This window comes from Callithrix jacchus, chromosome 2 (assembly GCF_049354715.1).
Source record: "Callithrix jacchus isolate 240 chromosome 2, calJac240_pri, whole genome shotgun sequence".
Classification (NCBI taxonomy): Eukaryota; Metazoa; Chordata; class Mammalia; order Primates; family Cebidae; genus Callithrix; species Callithrix jacchus.
In genome coordinates, this window is record NC_133503.1 from 130230314 (window position 1) to 130257429 (window position 27116).

The window sequence follows — 27116 nt, forward strand, 5'->3', positions numbered from 1 at the left end:
ACTTGGGGAGATCTGCATTATTTTGCTAAATTCCCTCGTCATCCATTATTTGTTCTATGACTTCACTGTAGAAGAAAACCAGACCCTAAACTAACCTTTGGCTGTTAATGTCAGAGACAGAATATGAGTCTGGATGAGCCACTAATGTGATCAGCATGGCACTTATATTAGTATAAACAACACCATCAAGCCTCACTTAACGATGGGAATACATTCTGCAAAATGCATCGTTAGGCAATTTTGTCATTTTATGACCATTACAGAGCATATAGTTACATAAAATTAGATAGTATAGCCACTGCACACCTAGGCTAAGCTATATGGTACAGTGCTGCTCCTATGCTAAAACCTGGACAGCATGTTACTGTATTAAATACTATAGGCTACTGTAATATAATGGTAAGTATTTGTGTGTCTAAACATTTCTAAACATAGAAAACACCTCTGTATATGCAATCCCCCAAGGACCAAAATGTCATGCGGTGCATGACTAATTATATACCTAAGCCACTGACTAATCAGCAGATTCTCTCCAGGTATTTGTTTGGAATAGGTTGCAGGTGCCATTAAAATTAAAATGGAATTCTTTTGAAATAGATTTAATGGATTAGGATGATAAAAGTTTGAAAACCATGACCTAAAATAAAAGGGCAAAGAAAAGTTTTGTGTGTTTGTTTTTGGCTAGTATCAATGTTAGGTCAGCAGAAAGTTCATACTTGAAAACATCTGTTGAACGCCTGGCATGTTTCTCTCTGCCTTTCTGGGAAGGTACGATCCCCAGAGATACATGATTCAGCCCCTAACAGCAGACAACATGGTCTACTGGATTTATCTCAAATTATTCCTGGGTACCTACAAAAAAGGAAATTTAACATTGGAAATAAAAAATTTTATTTCAATTTACATGGAAAAGCCTGCTAGTGAGTCTGTTTCTGCAGAAATAAGCAAGAAAAACACAGTAAGAACTGTAGTAGATGTTTACGCAGATGTCTTTCCAGCAGCCACAATGCTACATCCCTTAGAGAAAGCCATCTGGCCTGCGTTTGCTCTATAAGGTCTGCTTATTTCATTAGAATGCTGAACTAAGGGAGGTATTTCCATTTTCAGGATTTCTTCTTTACCTCATCAGTTTCCCATGCCTTTTTTTTTTTTTTTTTTTTTTTGAAAGAAAGGAAGAGAAGGAAAAGGGGGAGAGAGAACAGGAGTCTTGCTCTATTGCCCAGGCTAGAATGCAATGTAAAAATAGGTATTAAAAACCTCTTTTATGCCAATAATTGTGCTTAAAAAGTGGAGACAGGAAGGAATAAGGGAAGAAAATAACAAACAGCCAACCAATATTTCATTTAAGTCTGTGAAATGCTATACCAATGCTGAAGAGTGATTTACTTCCAATTGTGTGGTCACTTTCAAAATAGGTATAATGTGATACTGAGAAAAATGTATGTTCTGTGGACCTGGGGTGACAAATTCTATAAATATTCACTGAGTTTACTTGCTCCAGGTCTGAGTTCAAATCGTAGATGTTCCTGTTAATTTTCTATCTTGTTGATCCGTCAAATATTAACAATGTGGTGTCAAAGTCTCCCGCTATTATTGTGCGGGAGTCCAAGTCTCTTTATAAGTCATTAAGAACTTTTCTTATTTATCTGGATGTTCCTATATTGGATGCATATATATTTATGATCCTTGACTCCTGTTGTTGCATTGCTCCTTTTACCATTATGTCCTTCTTTGTTTTTTTTAGTCTTTGTTACTATGAGAGTCTATTTTGTCAAAGACGAAAGTTACAACTCCTGTTTTTTTTGCTCTCTATTTGATTGGTAAGTCTTCCACCAACCCTTTGTTTTGAGTCTTTGTGTATCCTTGCTTATGAGATGGATCTGGATACAGTGAACCAATGGGTTTTGACTTTTTATTCAATTTGCCTGTCTGTGTTTTTGATTGGGACACTTAATTCATTTAAATTTAGGATTAATATTGATATTTGTGAGTTTAATATTGTCATTTAATGCCAGCTGGCTATTTTGCCCATTAGTTGATATGGATTCTTCATTATGGAGATACTCTTTACCTTTTGGTAAGTTTTTGGGATGACTTATACTGGTTGTTCCTTTCTGTGTATAGTGCTTCTTTCAGAAGCTCTTGTAAAGCAGGCCTGGTGGTGATGAAATCTCAGTGCTTGCTTGTTCACAAAAAAATTTTATTTTTCCTTCATTTATGAAGCTTAATTTGGCTGGATATGAGATTCTGGGTTGAAAATTCTTTTCTTTGAGGATTTGAATATTGACCCCCATGTCTTCTCGTTTGTGGGGTTTCAGCTGAGAGATGTGCTGTGAGTCTGATAGGCTTCCCTTTATGGGTAACCTGACCTTTCTCTCTAGCTGCCCCTAGAATTTTCTCCTTTATTTCAACCCCAGTGAATCTAATGATTATGTGTCTTGGGGTTGCTCTACTTGAGGAATATGTTTGTGGTGTTCTCTGTATTACCTGCAGTTGAGTATTGTCCTACTTTACTAGGTTAGGAAGGTTTTCCTGAATAATATCCTGAAGAATATTTTCCAGCTTGGATTCATTCTCTTCATGACATTCAGGTACATGTATCAAATGTAAATTAGGTCTTTTCACATAGTCCCGTATTTCTTGGAGACTTTGCTCATTCCTTTTTACTCTTTCTTCTCTAATCTTGTCTTCTCGTTTCATTTCATTAAGTTGGTCTTCGACCTCTGATATCCTTTCTTCTGCTTGATCAATTTGACTGTTAAAACCTGTGCATACTTGGCAGAGTTCTCGTATTGTATTCTTCAGTTTCATTAATTCACTTATATTCCTCTCTAGATGGTCTATTCTCATTAGGATTTTGTCAAACCTTTTTTCAAGGTTCTTAGTTTCTTTACATTGGACTAAAACATGTTCTTTTAACTCACAGAAGTTTCTTATTATTCACCTCTGAAGCCTAATTCTGTTATTGAAACGCACTTGTTCTCCATCAGGCTTTGCTCCCTTGTTGATGAGGAACTGAGATCCCCTGCAGAGGGAGAGGCATTCTGATTTTGTGTATTCTCAGCCTTTTTACGCTGGTTTCTTCCCATCATTGTAAATTTATCCACCTGTCATCTTTGTAATTACCGACTTCCAAATTAGGTCTCTGAGTAGACGTCCAACTTGTTGATTCCCAGTGCTGGAATCTGAGCAACCCACTGTGCCGGCTAAAACAGCAGCGTTAAGATTGGTGGTGCTTTTCTGCCCGGGAATCTCCAGTCTGGCGTCCTTCTTGAGTCCCTGTTTCGATCAGCTGAATAGACGACTCTGCCTTCCCAGAGCTCCTAACATCGACCAAAAGGGGACCCAGTCCCATTTACTCTGCACCAAGAACCACCGTGCTGGGGCGTTGGCAAAACCATCGTGCCGGCCACAAGAGTCATGCAGGCGACCCATGGGGCTCCTCCGCTGGGAATCTCCTGGTCCGTGAGCAACAAAAATTAGTCTGAAAGTGTGGCATCCTCTGGTTCTCGGAGCTTTCACTGGGAGCTACAAACCTGAGCTGCTAATAATCAGCCATCTTGGATCTCTCTCCCAATTTCCCACGTCTTAAGGTCTTTATGGTTAAGAAAAGAAATTGCAGTGACCCACTAAATCTGAAAAGATTTGGTAATTATCATCATCAAAACAGTGTCTTGAGTGACCTTGTCCTCTGCCTTTCTCTTTTTTGCTGATGGCGTCCTGCTCAATCAGCCTTCGGCCAGTGTTCTCCTTAAGATCGAACACCATGCCATCAATTAAGGTACAGAGTTCTGATGGGGAGACATTTGATTTGGAAATTGCCAAACAATCTGTGACTATCAAGACCTTGTTGGAAGATTTGAGAATGGATGATAGCGATAATGACCCAGCTGCTCTACCAAATGTTAATGTAGCAATATTTTTAACAGGTCATTCAGTGGTGCACCCATCACAAAAATGGCCCTTCTCCTCCTGAGGATGAGGCAAACAAAGAAAACGAACAGAGGAGATCCCTCCTTAGGACCAAGGATTCCTGGAAGTCAACCAAGGAACACTTTTTGTACTTCTGGCTGCAAACTACTTAAACATCAAAAGTTTGCTTGATGTTACATGCAAGACTATTGCCAACATGAGCAAGGAGAAAAGTCCTGAGAAGATTTGTAAGACTTCCCATATCAAAAATGACTTTACTGAAGAAGAGGAAGCCCAGGTATGCCAAGAGAACCAGCTGTTTAAAGAAAAGTGAAATGTTGTAGTTGACGTTGTCACACTGTAAGAAATGTTACAAATACTAGCTGCCCTGCTCTGTTTATAATTGTCAATATCACACAAAGAGCAGAGAAATGCAGCAGCAAATCAATCACATGAACAGAATATTGTCCCCAGTAAATGTGTAGTTAAGAGTACAGATTCCAAACCTATGGCTGAGTTTCTCACAGTATGATCAAAAGTTTCTTTTTTCTTTGCTGTGAATAAAACTGTACTGCAGGTTCTCTGTAGAAAATGGCATTTTGGGGTTTCTCTCTTTTTTGTAAAGTGACAACTGCCTAGATTATTGTCCAGTTAACTTTAGTGACCTTTTAAAGTTGGCATTGTAAATAAAACAACTTGCAAAAGAAAAAAAACAGCAAAACCCGAAACAATGTTTTCAAGCTTATGACCAATGTTAACATCCACAATCCTTTATTGAAGATAGTGTCTATTTATTAATCACAGAGTAACATGGGGCTAACGACAGCATCTGCTTAGTGAGGCTGCTGTGCAGTTTAAAAGAGACAATGCTCATAAAGCTTCTAGCATACTGTGTGGTATTAGATAAAGAGCTCAGAATTTTATTCCTTATAGCAACGCTGTGATGAGGTATTCTACTATGTCAAAGGTGAGAACACTGAGGATTAGTGGGAGTGACTCACTCCGTTGACAGAGCCAACACATAGCAGTTCTTTTCATCAGCACACCATATTCACTCTGGTCTAGCCAGAGGTTTAACTATTCAGGACAATGCCTAGTTCTTGCTAGAGTCTCTGGAGTCAATGCTGGATTTAAATCTGATATTTACCTCTATCAGATGTGAAACACTAAGCAAATCAGTGAAGCTCTCTGAATCTGTTTCCTCAGTTCAAGGACCTATTTCAGAAGGTGATTTTGAGTATTAAACACCAGTAAATAGAATGTCTCAATAAGTAACAGCTTTCATTTAATAAAAATTAACTGGGCTTCTACTAAGTGTCAGCACTGTTCTAGGTCAGAATCTCCAAATTTATCTGCATATCAGAATCGTCTGTGTCAAATTTAAATCTCAACTCCCTGGTCATGCTAGAGACCAGTTAAATCACAATCTAGGGGGCTGGACACAGGCATCAGTGTTTTGTGAAGCATCCCAGGTGATTCCAATGTGCAAACAACCTTGGAAGTCACTGTATGTTAGGAACTGAATTCAAGTTCCTTCCCTTAGGGAGCTCCTTGTTTACTCACTCTACTGTTCTAAGCATTTCACACCTGACCCCTTCCTTTTGGACTCCTCACTGTTACTGATGTAGCTCAGGTCCTCAGCACCTCTCCATGAGCTTGCTAACTTGACCCGATCACTACTACCACTTAGTCCCATCTTGCACAAAGCTCAGCTCTGATCATATCAGCCCCATGCTCAGAATCACTAAATGAACTCCCTCTGGCTATCAACTCCTCAGTCTAGCCTTCAAAGCCCTACACAAAAGGCACCTGCCCATCTCTCCTCCCTATCCTTGGACAATGCCTTATGTCTGCCGATCTGCAAGCAGGCTCATTCATGAGAATGAGGAAAAAAATCCTCCTAATACTAGATAGCCAGTCTATTGCTCACTTATAAAAAAAAAGTTCCCCAATTTAAAACTGTGTTCTTTTAAACAATGGTAACCTTAGTTTTAAGATGCCTTTAATTTCACAATTTTATACTTTCAGATTAAACACCAAAAAAAGAATTCCTTTTACCTTAATTTAAGGAGTGGCTGGGTCACCCACTTCTTTAACTTCCGTCTCCCAAATGAAGTTTTAGTGTGGTCTAAAACCCAAAGCAAACTTCCTTTGGTTTTCATATCAGTCTAAGAAAGACCAGAAAACAAGTTTTATTAACTAGACAATTATTTTGCCCCAAATTATTATTTCATATACCCTGATTCTAAATGTCATATATTCCTAGCACAATGCGTGGCACATAAGAGGTGTTCATTTAATGTTTGACAGATGAATAACTACATAGATTCTTTTGAAATGTACACTTATCTAAGCATCTTTAAAATATAATTGCATACTTTCCTATCTTGAGAACTACAATGTATTGAAGATGACTTAATTTTCCTTTGGTGTTTCACAGTTACCATTTTATAGACCAATGCACTCATGACAACACTGAACAAGGTGCTAGAGACAGATATAAACCTGCACTGCACTCTAGGTATTTACCCAGGAAGGAATTTCAGCCTGTTTTACTAAATCCCTAGAAGAGTTTGCTTTTGCCACTTAAAATTTGGGTCTTTAAAAAAATCACAATTAACCAGAGATAGTTAATTTTAACCAAGTTTTCACAGTATTACAAAACCCACTGAGATATTTAAATTTTGAGACCTAAAATGGCTGAAAATTCCACTTGAGTTGGGTTTTTTGGTCTTTTCTTTATTCCTTCTCCTCTGTAAGTAGCTACTTCCAGAGTACCTTCTATGTGCCAGACATAGCAAGGACATGGTTCCTCCGTCAAGATGGGAAAAGACTCGTAATTAGGATTCCTGCCAGGAATCAACTAAAAAAGGTGTGACATAAGCTCTCAGGTCTCAGGAGTTCAACGCAGAGAGCACAGAGAAGGTACAAGGTCAGAAAGGTTCCTCTGAGGATGGGCTGGACAGGCACAGCAGACAGGGGAGGACAGTCCAGATCAGCAGCAGCACTATATGTTCCTGAGACCAGAGCCTGACTGGCCTGACTGGGGTAAAGGGTCCCATGAGGAGGACAATTCCCTGATACCAGTGTAGAAGCAGGCTCAGGCAAGAGGGGTGGGAGAGACACGTGTCCTATCATATCTTTGTTCTTGCTGACACCCAACCCCACCTTTCACCTCTTTCCATTGCTCTATGGAAAGGGGTGGGGTGGGGGAGTTGAGGTACAAAGACAAGCAGATTTTAATTCTTAGCTTCTCTTTCTAAAATGGTGCAAGGCCCAACAAAGGAAGAAATTTTAAAGGGTATTTTAATTCTAGATGATTTTTGCCTTAGGAATTTGATTTCAGAACTGACTCTGTTGTAGTAGGATTTGAACAGAGAAGATGCGGCAGAAGCAAGGAATGCTTACAATGCCAGGGCTGCTGCAGGCTGACTGTGAGCACTCCTTCAGCCAAGAAATGCCCCTTGACGCCTACTACTTGTTTCCTATCATGGAGATGGCTACAGAGTTGATGAGTGAGACCTGCAGGACAGATTCTCAGCTTTTAGATGATGACAAGATAAAAACGTTACTGAAGAAAAATATGTCTGAATTCAGCATAGCAGAACAGACTGGAACAGGAAGAAATTAAGGGAAACTAGTTATTAATATATAGATTCAGGAGTCAGGAGAATAAATTCAGCATTTACTTTAATTTGCAAAAGTAATAAATATTTCTGAAGAGCTTTAACTCCTTTGATTCAGACGGTTCTGGTTCTCCACTACTTAATCAAATGACTGGGGGTTGCTTTTTATCTCTATGACTTTGTTGGGATAACATTAATTTCATAATATCTCATCTTCCCAAGTGATAATTTAATAAATGAAAGCAATAACTTTAATCTCTCCATTATCTTCCTAATCCATCAATAAAAGACAAACAATGAAAGTTTATGAACTTGGACGCAGTGGCTCATGCCTGTAATCATAGCACTTTGGGAGGCCGAGGTGGGCGGATCACCTGAGGTCAGGAGTTTGAAACCAGTCTGGCCAACATGGTGAAACCCCATGTCTACTAAAAATGCAAAAATTAGCCAGGTGTGATGGTGGGTGTCTATAATCCCACCTACTAGGGAGGCTGAGGCAGAAGAATCGCTTGAACCTGAGAGGAGGAGGTTCAAGATTGGTGTTGTGGTGAGCCAAGATTGCATCACTTCACTCCAGCCTGGGCGAGAGAGTGAGACTATCTTGGAAAAAAAAAAAAAGAAAGGAAGTTTATGGACTGAAATATGATGCATCTTATAGTCAAACTGATTATCCCAGAAACCTGTTTCATAACTTGAATAATAAGACTGCAAACATTTCAACAAAAAGTTAAAGGTACATAGAAAAAACATAACCAACTAGACAAAAGAAAGCCACTTCATATTAATTTTCAGTGATGATGCCTTTCCAAAAAAATACCTGATGTAGAAATGATGATACAGAAATTGTCAGGATGGGCATGGCCCTCAGTCATTAAAAAGGGCAGCTCCACTGTTCCCCCCAAAAACCCCAAAGAAGTATTTCATATAGTTCATTCTCCAACAAGTGCTACAGTTATCAATTAACAGAGCAGTCAGCTAAAGACATTATATTTTCACCTGCTCCTCTAAAAACAGACTGCTGCCTACCTTCCTCAGAAGTTTTTTCCAAAACAATTTATAATCAACTAACCCTTATGTTTGCCTGACCTGATTCTGTAGGATTTCCAGATTCCTTAATGTTGTTCCATTAATTGTCATAAATTCCATTTTACTTGACAACTGTTTAAAATTCCTGTAAAAGAATCAAATATAATTAGCCTAGATGTAAGTGCATAAAGAAATAAAAACTAATTCAGGAACTAGAAATATTCCAGAAACATTATGGCAAAAATTAGCACTCTGATAGGAAATCAAATCAAAAGGAGCAAAATGAAAATTCACTGGATTGTGTATTCCATTAATGCTGGTGCTGTTAAATATACTGATGCAAGACAAGGATAGTTACTCTAACAAAACAAACAAGAACAGGCAAGGAGAGTAATGGTAACAACATTTTGTTTTGGTTTTGCTCCAGGAATAGAACTGAACATAGTCTTTTATCATTAGCCAAGCACAGTGGTCATATCTTCATGAAAAGCTATGCAATCAGCTAGAAAACTATGTCACGATACTTAAACCTGTCGTCCTTATTCTTTAGCATGAGATCATCTTGACAAATACTTTTAATCCAAATTATAGGCCAGGCACAGTGGCCTATAATCCCACACCTGTAATCCCAGCATTTTGGGAGGCCAAGGCAGGTGGATCGCCTGAGGCCAGGAGTTTGAGACCAGCCTGGTCAATATGGCAAAAACACGTCTCTATTAAAAAACATAAAAATTAGCCAGGCATGGTGGCGTGTGCCTGTAGTCCCAGGAGGCTGAGGCACAAGAATAGCTTGAACCCAGGAGGCGGAGATTACAGTGAGATGAGATCACACCACTGCACTCCAGCCTGGGCGATAGAGTAAGACTACTTCTTAGAAAAAAAAGATTCTCACATATTCAACAAGTATTATTTACTCTGTAATTAATAACACACATTACCATGGCCACGTTTAGTAGGTATAAAACACTGTTATTTCCTTAAGCTCAGTTAAAGCATTCACACTCTCCTTCTTGTCCCTTTATCTATCCAAAACAAAATTAGAAGTTCAATAAATTTCAATGTGAGAATGAGCTACAACATGACTAATAAATGTATGTACAATTCCAATTCATGTTAAGAAGTACTAATCAATGCAGTACTAATGCAGTAATTCAATTTCCTTTATCAGCCAGTCCTTAGATGTTTCTGTCAACAGCACTTAACAGGCTTAAGAGCTTATTTTTTTTTGTTTGTTTGTTTGTTTTTGTTTTTGTTTTTGTTTTTTTTGTGAGACGGAGTTTTGCTCTTGTTACCCAGGCTGGAGTGCAATGGCGCAATCTCGGCTCACCGCAACCTCCGCCTCCTGGGTTCAGGCAATTCTCCTGCCTCAGCCTCCTGAGTAGCTGGGATTACAGGCACGCGCCACCATGCCCAGCTAATTTTTTGTATTTTTAGTAGAGACGGGGTTTCACCATGTTGACCAGGATGGTCTCGATCTCTTGACCTCGTGATCCACCCACCTCGGCCTCCCAAAGTGCTGGGATTACAGGCTTGAGCCACCGCGCCTGGCAAGAGCTTATTTTTAAAGGCAAGAAAAATAACAGCAGGTCACCAAATTATTTAACAAAAGAAAGGCCTAAGTGTTTGTGCTATAAACCCAACCATCCTTCTCATGGCTGTAATGAAATTTAGGTAACATCCAGGTTCCCCAGTTATAAAAACAAGCCCTCCCCCAGAACTGTAGAGAACCTAAAATCAGAGCCTGAAAAAACAGCACCCAAAAAGAGATTCCTTCACTTCTAGATGACTCCTCTGACCAAGGCCTCAAAGCCCTGGAAAAGAGAAATACGTTGTCTCATATTAAGGATGTTACCTAGTAACTGAATGCTGTCCTTTGTTAGTGTAATGTACCTGTGACAGGTTTGATCTAGCTTCCAAAGAATGATAATCTGTTAATGATTTTCAGAGGGAAGCAACTCCAAAACTGAAGGATAGCAGGTGTTCAGCCCTTTTTCTCCCTCTTGTAGCAGTTAACTTAATTTGTCTTGAATTACACCAATTTTATGTTGTGCCTCTACCCTCCTTAATAGATCTAAGCTCCCTGAAGGCAAGGATTATGTCTTAATTCATCTTGTAGCACCTGTAGGGCTTAGCAGACAGTAGATGCTCTGCAAATATCTGCCATCTCCCTATGGGAAAACCACACTGGGTTTATTTTTTTTCCCTTTGAATCATAAACCTCCAGAAATGTCTGTGAAATACCCAGAGAAAGTTCTAAAATGTAAAACATTATTTACAGGAAGAAACAATTAGGCAGTGATTGGCTGTGTAGCTGACAAAAGCTCACATAAATTCATGGTCAAAGATCAAAGCTGGAAGGGCTGATAGCCTGGGCTCTGAGTTGGTACCTAACCCGTTACCCACATGTTTAGATATGAGCCCTTACTTTCCCTGTTCTGACAGTTATTTTTAACTAAGTCCATCCTAGGGGTGACTAGTTAACACGTTAGTGCCCTAAACAGACATCGACTCTAGAAGGGTACTTAGTTGGCATCTTTGTCCATTTGGTTATAACAGAACACCTCATAATGGGCAGTTTGTAAACAGAAGTTTTTTACTCAGAGTTCTGGAGGCTGTGAATTCCAAGATCAAGGTGCCAGCAGATTTGGTGTCTGGTGAGGGCTCATTTCCCATAGATGGCACTTTCTGTTTGTCTTCACGTGGAGGAGGGGCAAACAGTTCCTTCCAGCCTTTTCTATTAATATAAGGGCATTAATCCCATTTACAAACGATCTGCCTTCATAATCAAATCACTTCCTAAAAGGCCACACCTCTTAATACCTTAAACCTCACATGACTGGTTTCAACATGTGAATTTTGAAGGACACAAACATTCAAGCCATAACAACTGGCATGAGACGAATCAAGAAACCACAATCTAGCAGCCTTTCCTAAAAGCATCTCAGCTAGCTGCCTTTATCTTCTGTCAACAACAGATGTGTTAAGACATAATTTTTCACTGGCAAAATATGTGGTATGGAAGTCCGTGGGTTGTCCAGAAATACTGCCCAGTTGGCTCCTCCCTCACATGAACAGAGTATAATAATCCTGTAAACCCAACAATCCATACCCTAAGGGATCGTGTTTTAGGCTTGGGAATCTGAAAACATCCCCTCTTCTACCAATTATCTCAGGATTTGTTCCCTGACTCCAACTAAAAGTGAACTGTCCATATTATAATGTTGCATATGCTTCAAGTGAACCACTGAAACAAGGTACTATCGGAATACCAAAAAGACAGAATTGGAATTTCACAGAGCTAGAGAAGAGTTTATGTGACCGTTTTTGTGCCCACTTGCTAAAAAGTATCGAAATGGGTGGCAGAATTCAGTTTGAATTACCACTACCTGGTACAGAGGGGGTGGGCTTGTAGCCTTCATCTACACACAATTACCCAATATCTACAATATCAAAAAGAAACCAGTAACTGTCAAAAACCAAGTTCAAGTCAGCTCACAACACCAGACCTTTAGAGAGCAAAAGTGTAGGTTATTTTAATCAATGGTATTAAGGTAAGTATTAATGTGTTGTACGTGTAGTTTTTTATTTAGTTGGTTGTGGATGTTTCTGCCTTTTCTTTTACTGTGGGTGTTTTTGTTTTTTATTTTTGTCCTTACTAAATAAATTATCTAAATTTCATATTAGATGCAGTGAGAACTTTTTTAAACTGACATCTACATTGATTTTTAAAAATGATCAATCACTGGGCAATCTTAAACTGATTCCCACCTAGAATGGTAATTATCAAGCAACTACAAGGACTAACCATGCTTCTGGATTTCCCATATATTTCATAAGTATTTATAAGTATAAATTTATTATTCTGGAGTTGGAGACTTCCTTCCCTATAGAAATGAAATTTCCTTCTGTTAGCACCTATTTCCATTAGAATTATATGTATTTTTGAACTAAGGGTTATATCTGCCAGCATCTTTAGGTATTCAATAGTATCTGATCACTGACCTGAAACACTCAAGCAATTCTAAATTATTTATCCTTGTGGAAGAAGTCAAATTCTATGTGCTTTGAAATGAAACTCATCAACAATGTCTGGCTAGAATTCATGCTGTGTTAACCTGCATAGAAATCTTATACATATGGGAAAATAGTTTATCAATATTTTAGACACCAAAAATACAATGGATGCTTTTTCCCCCTCAATAACGGGAGGAAAACATCTTTGCCAAAAGTGGGATGGAGAAATCAACACTCTATTACTCCAACCCTGCTTAAAAAAAAAAGAAAAATGAAAACCAATCTTCTTAACTTAGACAAAGGCAATAAAGGTATAGAACTTATTTGAAATATTAATCCATTACAAAGATTCTGTTTAAACATCATTTTAAAATGGAAACGATGACAAAAAAACTACCACATAACACACGAAATCTATCGCTGAAAATAGTTCTATATGTACAGAAATCTTTTCAGAGTTCATAAATTCAGTTCATAATTTCAGAGTTCACAAATGTGTCTAACATTTTGGCAGTTAATTTGATTTATAAATTATAAATTGCATTATATTACAGAACGTCAGGATTATAGATTCACCTACAATTGATTTGTAATTAAATAGCATGACTAACTTTAATTCCTAAATGCTGCCTAAATAAGCCCATTCCTAAATAAGCCCATTCGAAAGGCAAATAATGAGAAAGGTGTATGCTGAATCCACAAGACCACTGCCAGGTTCAATGATTCATGGAGGATACACAGGACTCGACATAAAATAATACTAACAGCTGTGATTTATTACAATGAAAGAATGAAAAGCAAAATCAGGCAAAGAAAAAGGTGCCTGAGGCAAAGTCCAGGGGAAACCAGGGCCAGCATCCAAGAATCCTCTCCAGGTGTCACACAGGATCCACTTAGTTTTCCTAGCAATGAATTTTAACAACATGTGTGAAATATCCACCAGGGAAGCTTATCAGAGACTCAGCACCCATGGTTTCTATCCTGGACTGGTCCCATAGGCACCCTCTCCCTACCATGTATCAAAATTCCAGCTGCCAGAAAGCAGGTGATCAGCAAAAACCACATTGTTTGCACAGTTAAGGCACAGTGAGCCACTCTCATTGTGAATGGTGAAAACTCTCCCAAAATTCAAGGTCCCAGACTCCAGTCAAGGGCCAAGCTTGCAGGCAGGCCTTTCTAAGGAAAGCTTTGTGATCAGGCCAGCTATGTTAATGTTTTGTACATCTCTCTTTTTAAATTCTACTTCTCTAGAAGTATATGTATTATACTTATTGGCTATTATGTTCTTTCAAGTTTACACTTCAGTTCTAAATTGACCTATTTCTTTGTATTTTTTTCTTAAAACCTGTCATCTCATTTCCAGTTTTTCATACTTCTCATTTATGTTCTTTCACATTTAGTATCATTTTCTTATTGTCTTTTAGCTTATTTTAAAACAGTAGATCATTTTCTTTTTGAGACCAAGTCTCACTCAGTCACGCAGGCTGGAGTGCAATGGCACGATCTCGGCTCACTGCAACCTCCGACTCCCAGGTTCAAGCAGTTCTTCTGCCTCAGCCTCCCATGCAGCTGGGATTACAGGCATTCACCATCATGCCTGGCTAATTTTTTGTATTTTTGTACAGACAGGGTTTCACCATGTTAGCAAGGCTGGTCTTGAACTCCTGACCTCAGGTGATCCGCCTGCCTTGGCCTAAAGTGCTGGGATTACAGGCATGAGCCGCCATGTTTGGCCAGATCATCATTTTATTTCATTTGTGACCATGTTTTTCTGTCATGTATATATTATTTGTAATGATGTCCTACTCCTTATTCTCTTTTTTCTCATAATAATTTTGTAAGAAATTTGAATTTGGTTCTTTTCACATTGCTAATTTTTAAGTGAAGATTAATTTTCCTGAAGTTTCAGAATACAGGCAGTTTTTAGGACAGCTTTTCTAACTTCATACATCTCCTTCTGTTTTTTTTTTTATTTTATTTTATTTTTTGGTTTTGTTTTGTTTCTTTTTTGGAGACAGAGTCTTGCTCTGTCACCCAGGCTGGAGTACAGTGGCACAATGTCGGTTCACTGCAATCTCCACCTTCCGGGTTCAAGCAATTCTGCCTCAGCCTCTGGAGTGAGTAGATGGGAGTACAAGCACCCACCATCACACCCGGCTAACTTTTTGTATTTTTGTAGAGACAGAGTTTCACTGTGTTGCCCAGGCTGGTCTTGAACTCCTGAGCTCAGACAATCTGACAGCCCTAACCTCCCAAAGTGCTAGGATTATAGACGTGAGCCACCGTACCCAGCCTGCCTCTTCTGTTCTTTCTGTGCAGAAATTGTGACACCTGACCTCTGCTTTCATTCATAAAAAATCAACTGCATGAGTAATCTCCTCCAACCATAAACAAAGAGAAAACTGGACAAAACACATGAGGGGGAAAACTTCTCAGGTATTGAACAACACTTGGCCCAGAACTGTGATCCCTGAAAGAGGAAAAACAAATGAAGTAAACAACATGACTTCCTCCTTGGCAAGCGCAGGGAAACAAGAAGTCATGAGACAGAATGCCAGATAACAGAGCTGCACATAGAGAGAGCTCCAGATATGGGCCAAAGAGTCATCTCAACTGTTGGACAAATACTATTCCTCAAAGGTGTTTAGGCACTTCTGTGAGACCAGGGAAATAACCACCAGAAAATAGTAGTGAACAGTGACCAGAGTTCCAAAGGGCTTGGAACGCTCTCCAACCAGAGTAGAAATACCTCAAAATATATGAGGCATTGGGTATAAACCTCAGAAGGCTATTGCCTTAAGAATGGGATTAAAATAGACAAAGATTTTTCAGTCTCAGCACTATTGATATTTGAAAGATAAGTGTGTGTGTGTGTGTGTGTGTATCAACTTTATTGATACAATTCACACACTATCCAATTCACCCACTAGGAGTGTGCAATTAAGTGGTTTTTAAATTTGGCCAACTATCATCACCATGAAATTCTAGATATTATCACTCCAAAAAGAAACTATACTCATTAGCAATCACTCTCCATTCCCCCCCTACAACCCAAGAGCCCTAGGGAACCACTAACTACTTTCTCTCTATCGATTTGCCTATTCTGGACACTTCGTATAAATGGAATAAGACAATATGAGACTTTTTTGTGACTGATGTCTTTCAAAACCATAATATTTTCAGGGTTCATCATGTTGCAGCACTTATCTGTATTTCATTTCTTTTTGTGGTTGAACAATCTTCTATTGTATGCATATAACACATTTTAGATATTCATTCTTCAGTTGATGGACATTAGGGTTGTTCCTACTTTTTGGCTATTATGACTAATGCTCTTATGAACATTTGTATAAGTTTTTATGTGAATGTCATATTTTCATTGTCCTAAGTAACATCTAGTGGAATTGCTGGATCACATAGTAAATGTTATGAGGTATTACCAGACCGTTTTCCAAAATGGCTGTACCATTGTATAGTCCCATTAGCAATGTGTGAGGATTCTAACTTGTCTGCATCCCAACCAACATCTTTTTTTTTCATAGTTACAGCCATCCTAGAGGGCATGAAGTGGTGTCTAACCATGACTTTGATGTAAGTTTACCGGATGCTTAATGATGTTGAGCATCTTTTCATGTGCTTCTTGGTTGTTTGCATATATTCTTGGGAGAAAAACGTATATGAATCATTTGTCCATTTTCTGAGTTATCTTTTTACGATTGATTTGTAAGAGTTTTTTAATAAATATATTCTAGATACAAGTCCCTTACTGGATGTATGATTTGCAAAAATTCTTCTATTCAATGAGTTGTCTTTTCACTTCCTTATGGTGTTCTTTGAAGAACAAAAGCTTTTATTTTGATGAAGTCCAATGTATCTATTTTTGCTTTTCTCACTTGTGCTTTTGATGTCACAGTTAAGAAATCATTGCCTCATCCAAGGTTACAAATATTTATGCCTATGTTTTCTTCTAAGAGTATAACAGTTTTAACTCATATCAGGTCTTTGGTCCATTTTCAGTTATTTTCCAAACTCAAATGTGACATGAAGCAAGGGTCCAACTTCATTCTCTTGCACAGACAGTTATCTTGGCACCATTTGTTTAAAAAAAAAAATTCTTTCTCCACTGAATTGTCTTAACACCCCTGTCAGTAATCAAATGACCATAAGTTTACTTATTTCTAGACTCTCAACTGTATCACAATGATCACGTCTGTGCTTATGCCAATTTCACTATCTTTTTTTTAACTCCACCCTCCACACGGTGAGTATAATTTGTAGTAAGTTTTGAAACAGTGATATGAATTCTACAAGTTTCAGAATCAGCTTGTCAATTTCTCCAAAGAAGCCAGCTGGGATTTGATACAAATTGTCCTGAACTTAGAGACTGATCTGAGGAATACTGCATCTAAACAGTATTAAGTCTCCTATCCATCAGCCTGGGGATGTCATTCTATTCATTTTGGTTTTATTTCAATAATATTTTATTGTTTTCAGAGTATAGAATTTATACTTCTTGTTAAATACATTTTTATTTTATTCTTTTTGAATAAATAATTTATAAATTGAATTGTTTTGTAATCTTCATCTTTGGATTCTTCATTGCCACTAGAGTCATCATCACTTAATGATAGGGATAATGTTCTGAGAAATACATCATTAGGTGATTTCATCGTTGTGCAAACATCATGGAGTGCACTTATACAAACCTAGACGCATTAGCCTACTACACATCTAGGCTATATGGTATTTCCTATTTCTCCTAGGCTGCAAACCTTTACAGCATGTTATCCTATGAATACCGTAGGCAACTGTAACACAATGATAAGTATTTGTGTATCAAAACATTTAATCATGGAATAGGTATCAGTAAAAATATGGTATTGTAATCTTATGAGACTACTGTCATAAAAGCAGTCTGTCATTGAAAGCAATGTTGCTATACAGCATGACTGTATATACAAATACAATTGATTTTTGCATATTTATTTTGTGTCCTGCAACTTTGTGAACTTGTGTATTACTGCTAATAGTTTTTTGTGGATTCTTTAACATTTTTCTCTATATAAGTTTATGTCATATGTAACAACAGATAGATTTAATGAGGTTTTCATAAATGTCCTTTATCAGGTCAAGAAAGTTTCACTTAAGTTATAGTTTTTTGAGTTTTTTAAAATCATGCAGCAGTATTGAATCTTACGAAAAAGCTTTTCCTGTTTATTGAGACTATCATGTAGTTTTTGGTAAGGTAGATTACATTAATTGGTTTCCAGACTTTTCAAACCAAATCTGTATTCCTGAAATAAATCCAATCGTCATGGTGTATAATCATTTTTTATATATTCCTGATTCCATGTACTTATATTTCATTAAGGATTTTCGTGTCTATAATCAAAAGATATCGGTCTGTAGTTTCTTTTCTTGAAATATATTTGTTTGGTTTTGGAGTATTGAAATTTGGGGCCAAATAATGTGTTTTTTGTAGAGAAATATCCTGTTCATTTTAGGGTGTTTAGCAGCATCCCTGGTGACTGGCCATTAGATGCCTTAGAGTAGCTTATATATTAAGCTATTTCTTTCACTAGCAAAGGTAATCACCACATGCTATCATTCTGTTATCACAAGAAGTTTTCTCTTGAATAAAAAGGTTTTACAATTTATGTTGGGTGAATTTTCTGATTCTTTTCAAAAAGTATCTTTTTGAAGTTGTGACCACTCCAATCTTAATAAAAAACATCCAAAATGGCAAAAGCATTTATTTCTAACAACAACAAAAAGATAATTCCTCTGAATTTCATAAATTTAGGAATCAGGTTAATTCTAGCATAAAAAAATATCTAATATCCCTCACATTCTATTTATTTTCTCACACTGTTTTTCTCTGAAACAAACAACTCTCAAAATAACTTTAGAACCTCAAGTCTGCCTTAACAAAACTTCACTTACATCATCCTTAAGAACAATTCCTGAAATGGTATATGTTCTCAAACTACCTAAAATGTAATGTTCTCAATATGTTCTCAAACTACCTCTACTGTAATGGCAGAAGGACCTTTAAATAAATGCATATCATTATTTTTATAAAATATACAGCAATGTATGTGAAAGCATTTACTCAACAAGGCAACTCAAGAGAAATTTATTTTCCCCTTGATAACACAGCTTTTGGTAAAACTTCTGCGGCATAAAGTAAGTTTATAGAGTAATGCAAGTGAATTTTTCATATACAAGGAGAATATTCATTTTTCCAAAGTAATCACCTTAAGAAGCAACATTATTTTTGCAAAATATAAGAACTACAAAATTACTTTTTTAGAATTATCTTCAGAGTCAAATTACATGCCACTCATAAACATCACATTTCATTTTTAAGCAAAAGTAGAGTACCAGTAGATCACCATCTTTATTAATTAATCTTGGTTTCCAATGACCATTTGGCAATTTCCATTGAAATACACCCTCACAGAATGAAGAATTCCTTCCTTCTTTCATTAATCCTGTATTAATAAACATATAATAATACCAGCTAATAAAAGCTTACGAGGTGCTGGGCTTATGCTGGATGCAGGGAATATGTACAAAGTGGAGCACTTTATGTCTTTAGGCTTTGGCTCCATGGAAGCACCCAACAGGTAGCTGAGACCATACACCAACTCACTAGCAGAGCCAGTTTCCTGACCATCCTCCACCACCAATTATAAGATGCAAAAATTTCAGCTTCACTCAATTTATCAAGAGGTTGGCCTTGAGGTACTTTGAAAATAAGCTAAATTTCAGTATATATAGACATCTTGTTTGGTTTTATTCTTACTTCAAATGAAATAGGAGGACAGGCCAGCTACAGTGGTTCAGGCCTATAATCACAGCACTTTGGGAGGCCAATTCAGACAGATTACTTGAGGCCAGGAGTTGAAGACCAGCCTAGCCTACACAGTGAAACCCTGTCTCTACTAAAAATACAAAAAATTGGTGGATTCAAGACGGTGCAATAAGAATAACTCAGGATTGCAGCTCTCAGTGAACGTGCAGAGGGTGAGTCAAAGCCGCATTTCCAGACGGATCTTTGTTGCCCACAGAACGGGGAAATTCCCAGGTGTAGGAGAGACACAGGACGCCAGCACAGCTGTTTTGGCCACTTCGGCTGGCGCCGCAGTGCAGCAGCACTCCGCAACACTCCACACAAAACACACTGGTCCGGGTGCCCTGTTAAACTGGCAATCTGAGATTTGGGAGGGCAGATTAGCATATCCATCTGATTAAATGGGACTCGGACAGTGAGCCAGACCAGGAGATTCCTGGGAAGCAGAGTTTGAGCCAGTGCAGTGGGTCGCTGCACAGGAAATCACACAGATCCTGGTGCCCTAACAGAAGGTGACTAAAACAATTGGGAGAGAGCCAACTGTTCAACTTAAAGAAAAAAAGGCGCTCAGAGGCAGTGAGCCAGGTGAGCAGGCTCGGTGGGTTTCACCCCCACAGGGACAAACAAAACGGCAATTCGAAATGCTCTGGGTGGAGAGTTTCACTGCAGGCACAGCTGAACCCAGGATGGTGCAGCTTGGTGGGGAGGGGTGTCCGCCATTACCGAGGCAATCCGCCTCTACTGAGGTACACTCCCATTGCTGACGCAGCCTGCAGTTGCCGAAGCAACCCGCCATAACAGAGAGACTCCGCCACAGGGCAGAGCCCGTGGCAGCAGGGCGGAGACCGCGGATGCAGGGCACAGCCCGCAGCAACAGGGCGGACTCCAAGCCAGCAGGCCGGAGCCTCAGCAGGCAAATAGTGACTGGACTGCCTCCTAGCTGGGCAGGATAGAGCAACGGACACTCATAAAGAAAGCCCCAACTCCCCAAGACAGAGCATCAGAGGAAAAAAAGGGGATTTATGAGTTCTGCTGCAGCAGACTTAAACGTAGCAGCCTAACAGCCCTGAATGAACAACGGAGCTCACAGCTCAGCACTTGAGCTCCTATAAAGTACAGACCGTCTCCTCAAGCAGCTCCCTGACCCCTGTATGTCCAAAGAGTCACCTCAAAAAGGACTGATCAGACTGACATTTGGTGGGCATTATCCTGGGACAAAGATAGCAGAAGAAGAAACTGGTAGCATCCCTCACTGTTCCACAGCTGCTACAGGTGTACCTCAGATGAGCAGGGCCTGGAGTGGACCTCAGCAGTGGTACAGCGGAGGGGCTAGACTGGTAGAAGGAAAACCAAGTAACCGAAATACCTCATCATCAACAATGTGGGCGTCCACTCAGAGACACAATCGAAAACTCAGCAACTACTCAGACAACAGGTGGACAAATCCACAAAGATGAGAACAAACCAGTGCAAAAAGGAGGAAAACACCCAAAACCAGAACACCTCGCCTCCTACAAAGGACCAAAACTCCTCACCAGCAAGGGAACAAAGCTGGACAGAGAATGACTGTGACAAAATAACAAAATTAGACTTCAGAAGATGGGTAATGAGAAACTTCTGTGAGCTAAAAGAACATGTTCTAAATCAATGCAAAGAAACTAAGAACCTTGAAAAAAGATTTGAAAAAAGATTCAAGGAAATGAAAACAAGAATGGATAACTTAGAGAGGAATATGAATGAACTGAAGGAGCTGAAAAACACAACACGAAAACTTCGTGAAACATGCACAAGTTTCAACAGCCGAATTGACCAAGCAGAAGAAAGAAAACCAGAAGTCGAAAATCAACTCAATGAAATAAAACGAGAAACCAAGATTAGAGAAAAAAATGAAAAAAGGAATGAACAAAGTCTCCAAGAAATGTGGGACTATGCGAAGAGACCTAACCTACGTTTGATAGGTGTACCAGAAGGTGACGAAAAGAATGAATTAAAGCTGGAAAATACTCTTCAGGATATTATCCAGGAAAATTTCCCCAACATAGCAAGGCAGGCCAACACTCAAATCCAGGAGATACAGAGAACACCACAAAGATACTCCGCAAGAAGAGCAACTCCAAGGCACATAATCGTCAGATTCACCAGGGTTGAAATGAAGGAGAAAATACTAAGGGCAGCCAGAGAGAAAGGTCGGGTCACCCACAAAGGGAAGCCCATCAGACTCACAGCAGATTTCCCGGCAGAAACACTACAAGCCAGAAGAAAGTGGGGGCCAATATTCAACATCCTTAAAGAAAAGAACTTTCAACCCAGAATTTCATATCCAGCCAAAATAAGCTTCATAAGTGAAGGAAGAATAAAATCCTTTGCAAACAAGCAAGTACTCAGAGATTTTGTCACCACCAGGCCTGCTTTACGAGAGCTCCTAAAAGAGGCACTACACATAGAAAGGAACAACCAGTACCACCCATTCCAAAAACACACTAAATGCTAAAGAGCATCAAAAAAAATGAAGAATCTACATCAACTAACAGGCAAAACAGCCAGCTAGCATCAAAATGGTAGTATCGACTTCACACATAACAATATTAACCTTAAATGTAAATGGGCTAAATGCACCAATCAAAAGACACAGACTGGCAAATTGGATAAAAAAACAAAACCCATCAGTGTGCTGTATCCAGGAAACGCATCTCACATGCAAGGATACACAAAGGCTCAAAATAAAGGGATGGAGGAAGACTTACCAAGCAAATGGAGAGCAAAAAAAAAGCAGGAGTTGCAATTCTTATCTCTGATAAAATAGACTTTAAAGCAACAAAGATCAAAAGAGACAAAGAAGGTCATTATATAATGGTAAAAGGATCGATACAACAAGAAGAGCTAATGATCCTAAATGTATATGGACCCAATACAGGATCACCCAGATATATAAGGCAAGTTCTTAATGACTTACAAAGAGACTTAGACTCCCACACAATAATAGTGGGAGACTTTAACACTACACTGTCAATATTAGACAGATCAACCAGACAGAAAATTAACAAGGATATCCAGGGCTAGAACTCAGACCTGGAACAAACAAACCTGATAGACATTTACAGAACTCTCAACCCCAAATTCACAGAATATACATTCTTCTCAGCACCACATCACACCTACTCTAAAATCGACTACATAATTGGAAGTAAAGCACTCCTCAGCAAATGCAAAACAACGGAAATCATAACAAACAGTCTCTCAGACCATAGTGCAATCAAGTTAGAATTCAGAATTCAGAAACTAACTCAGAACTGCACAGCTTCATGGAAACTGAACAACTGGCTCTTGAATGTTGACTGGATAAACAATGAAATGAAGGCAGAAATAAAGAAGTTCTTCAAAACCAATGAGAACGAAGACACAACATGCCAGAATCTCTGGGACACATTTAAAGCAGTCTCAAGAGGAAAATATATAGCAATAAGTGCCGATATGAGGAGTATGGAGAGATCCAAAATTGACACCCTATCATCAAAATTGAAAGAGCTAGAGGAGCAAGATCAAAAAAACTCAAAACCTAGCATAAGACAACAAATAACTAAGATCAGAGCTGAACTGAAGGAGATAGAGACATGAAAAACCCTTCAAAAAATCAATAAATCCAAGAGCTGGTTTGTTGAAAAGATCAACAAAATAGACAGACCACTAGCAAGACTGATAAATAAGAAAAGAGAGAACAACCAAATAGATGCAATAAAAAACAATAAAGGGGAAATCACCACAGATTCCACAGAAATTCAAACCATCATCAGAGAATATTACAAACAACTCTATGCACATAAACTAGGAAACCTGGAAGAAATGGATAAATTCCTGGACTCCTGTGTCCTCCCAAGCCTAAACCAGGAGGAAGCCGAAACTATGAATAGATCAATAACAAGGTCTGAAGTCGAGGCAGCAATTAAGAGCCTACCACACAATAAAAGCCCAGGTCCAGATGGGTTCACAGCCGAATTCTACCAGACACACAAAGAGGAGCTGGTACCATTCCTTCTGAAACTATTCCAAACAATCCAAAAAAGAGGGAATCCTTCCCAAATCATTCTATGAGACCAACATCATCCTGTTACCAAAACCCGGCAGAGACCCAACAAGAAAAGAAAACTTCAGGCCAATATCCGTGATGAACATAGACGCCAAAATCTTCAATAAAATACTGGCAAGCCAATTGCAACAGCACACCAAAAAACTTATCCATCATGATCAAGTAGGATTCATCCCGGCGATGCAAGGCAAGTCTATAAACGTAATTCACCACATAAACAGAACCAAAAACAAAAACCACATGATTATCTCAATTGACGCAGAGAAGGCATTTGACAAAATTCAACAGCCCTTTATGCTAAAAACCCTCAATAAACTCGATATCGATGGAACGTATCTCAAAGTAATAAAAGCTATTTATGACAAACCAACAGCCAATATCATACTGAATGGGCAAAAACTGGAAGCATTCCCTTTGAAATCTGGCACTAGACAAGGATGCCCTCTCTCACCACTCCTATTCAATATAGTACTGGAAGTTCTAGCCAGAGCAATCAGGCAAGAAAAAGAAATAAAGGGTATTCAAATAGGAAAGGTGGAAGCCAAATTGTCTCTATTTGCAGACGACATGATAGTATACCTAGAAGACCCCATCACCTGAGCCCAAAAACTCCTGAAACTGATAAGCAACTTCAGCAAAGTCTCAGGATATAAAATCAATGTGCAAAAATCACAAGCATTCCTATACACCAATAACAGACTTAAAGAGAGCCAAATCAAGAACGAACTGCCATTCACAATTGCTACAAAGAGAATAAAATACCTAGGAATACAACTCACAAGGAACATAAGTAACCTTTTCAAGGAAAACTATAAACCACTGCTCAAGGAAATAAGAGAGGACACAAACAGAATTAATATCGTTAAAATGGCTATACTGTCCAAAGTAATTTACAGAATCAACGCTATCCCCATCAAGCTACCATTGACTTTCTTCACAGAACTGGAAAAAACCACCATGAACTTCATATGGAGCCAAAAGAGAGCCCGCATAGCCAAGTCAATTCTAAGCAAAATAACCCAGCGGGGGGTATCACACTACTGGACTTCAAACTATACTACAAGGCTACAGTAATCAAAACAGCATGGTACTGGTACCAAAACAGAGATATAGACCAATAGAACAGAATAGAGGCATCGGAGGCAACACAACATATCTACAACCATACAATCTTTGATAAACCTGACAAAAACAAGCAATGGGGAAAGGATTCCCTGTTTAATAAATGGTGTTGGGAAAACTGGCTAGCCACGTGCAGAAAGCAGAAACTAGACCCCTTCCTGACACCTTACACTAAAATTAACTCCAGATGGATTAAAGACTTAAACATAAGACCTGGCACCATAAAAACCCTAGAAGAAAATCTAGGCAAAATCATTCAGGACATAGGAGTAGGCAAGGACTTCATGACTAAAACACCAGAAGCATTGGCAACAAAAGCCAAAATAGACAAATGGGACCTAATCAAACTCCACAGCTTCTGCACGGCAAAGGAACAGTTAGCAGAGTGAGGAATGGGAAAAAATTTTTGCAGTTCACCCATCTGACAAAGGGCTGATATCCAGAATTTACAAAGAACTCAAATAGATTTACAGGAAAAAAACAAACAAGCCCATTCAAAAATGGGCAAAGGATATGAACAGACACTTTACAAAAGAAGACATACATGAGGCCAACGAACATATGAAAAAATGCTCATCATCACTGGTCATTAGAGAGATGCAAATCAAAACCCCATTGAGATACCATCTCACGCCAGTTAGAACGGTGATCATTAAAAAATCTGGAGACAACAGATGCTGGAGAGGATGTGGAGAAATAGGAACACTTTTACACTGTTGGTGGGAGTGTATATTAGTTCAACCATTGTGGAAGACAGTGTGGCGATTCCTCAAGGCCTTAGAAATAGAAATTGCATTTGACCCAGCAATCCCATTACTGGGTATATATCCAAAGGACTATAAATCGTTCTACTATAAGGACACATGCACACGAATGTTCACTGCAGCACTGTTTATGATAGCAAAGACCTGAAACCAACCCAAATGCCCATCGATGATAGACTGTATTGGCAAAATGTGGCACATATACACCAAGGAATATTATGCAGCAATCAAAAATGATGAGTTCGTGTCCTTTGTAGGGACATGGATGAATATGGGGAACATCATTCTCAGCAAACTGACACAAGAACAGAAAATGTAATACCGCATATTCTCACTCATAGGCAGGTGATAAAAAATGAGAACACATGGACACAGGGAAGGGAGTACTAAGCACTGGGGTCTATTGGGGGGAATAGGGGAGGGACAATGGAGTGGGGGAGCTGGGGAGGGATAGCCTGGGGAGAAATGCCAAATTTGGGTGAAGGGGAGGAAGGCAGTGTGTGTACCTATGCAACTGTCTTGCATGTTCTGCACATGTACCCCAAAACCTAAAATGCAATTACAAAAATTAAATTAAATTAAAAAAATAATAATCATAAAAAAATAAAAAGCCAGACTGAAAAAAAAGATAATACAAAAAATTAGCTGGCTGTGGTAGTTTGCACCTGCAATCCCAGCTACTCAGGAGGCTAAGTCAGGAGAATTGCTTGAACCCAGGAGGCAGAGGTTGCAGTGAACTGAGATCACACCACTACACTCCAGACTGGGCAACAAAGCAAGACTCTAAACAAAAAACAAAAAACAAACTATATATATATATATGAATGAGAGGAAGACACGTCTTTTCATGTCCAAATTCATTTACTTCTAAACACATCAGGCCCTGATTTTTAAGTTAGTTTCCTTATCCCAACATTAAAACTTCTTTGGTTGGTGATGAAAGAACAGAAATACAAGTCTTAATGGGCGAGCTATTTATCACTAATGCTACCTCACTTACAGGGTCCCTATCATGAACAAGTCAAATTGGTAGGTAGCTTGTCACCTCTTCTTTATGAAGACCCAACACAACCAACCACACTGATCTCTCTAGTAAATTTATTTTTGGAGCTTAAAGTAGAGTCCATGAGGGTATAAAGTGAAATCCAATGAGGGTATAATGCCAGGCTGACACTTTTTAAAATAAGACATTTTGGCCACACTAATACATGTATAGATTAATACAATACCCAGGTTCAGAAATGAAACACTGGTTAGAATTTCTCTATGCCACATCCATCCCCAACCTTTACTACTTTCCCTTCCTCCCTGCTGTAAGGAACTCTGCTTATGAATTTTTTGCTATTCCCCTGCATGTATTCATTTATTCCCTAAGTATATATATATTCTTAAGCAGGCTATAGTGTGATTTCCAATGTTTCTAACTTCATAGAATGGTGTCCTTCAGCAACTTTATTTTTGGCTTAATATACTGCTAATAAAATTTTAAATATTGGTCATATATTAATAGCTCTAGTTCATTCATTTTCATCACTATATAATATTACATTGCATGAATATAGTGCAAGGATCCCCGACAGGCAATTAGATTGCTTTTAAATAGGATAAAATTGCTTCCAGAGAAATGATACACTGTTCTAGTACCACAAGGGAGAATATATACCAAAGACATTACAAAAAGAACCCCAAGGAACCTGCCTTTCTTCGACTCT

General features: G+C 38.6%; 1 protein-coding gene and 1 pseudogene across 7 annotated transcripts in view; one reads left to right on the forward strand and one right to left on the reverse strand.

Moving 5' to 3' along the window:
* Positions 1–27116, reverse strand: part of MSH3 (mutS homolog 3) — a 244522-nt gene that overhangs the window by 132710 nt on the left and 84696 nt on the right. For 6 of the 7 annotated variants that reach the window (XM_078365272.1, XM_054252613.2, XM_054252615.2 and 3 more), the window contains 2 exons: positions 8625–8709; positions 5971–6080 (listed from right to left, as the gene is read on the reverse strand). The exons of the other annotated variant lie outside the window; for it this stretch is intronic. In XM_078365272.1, the coding sequence (XP_078221398.1) occupies positions 5971–6080; positions 8625–8709 (195 nt within the window). The remainder of the gene's footprint in view (positions 1–5970; positions 6081–8624; positions 8710–27116) is intronic. 7 annotated transcript variants of the gene reach the window in all.
* On the forward strand, positions 3767–4246 carry LOC118148979 (S-phase kinase-associated protein 1 pseudogene; annotated as a pseudogene).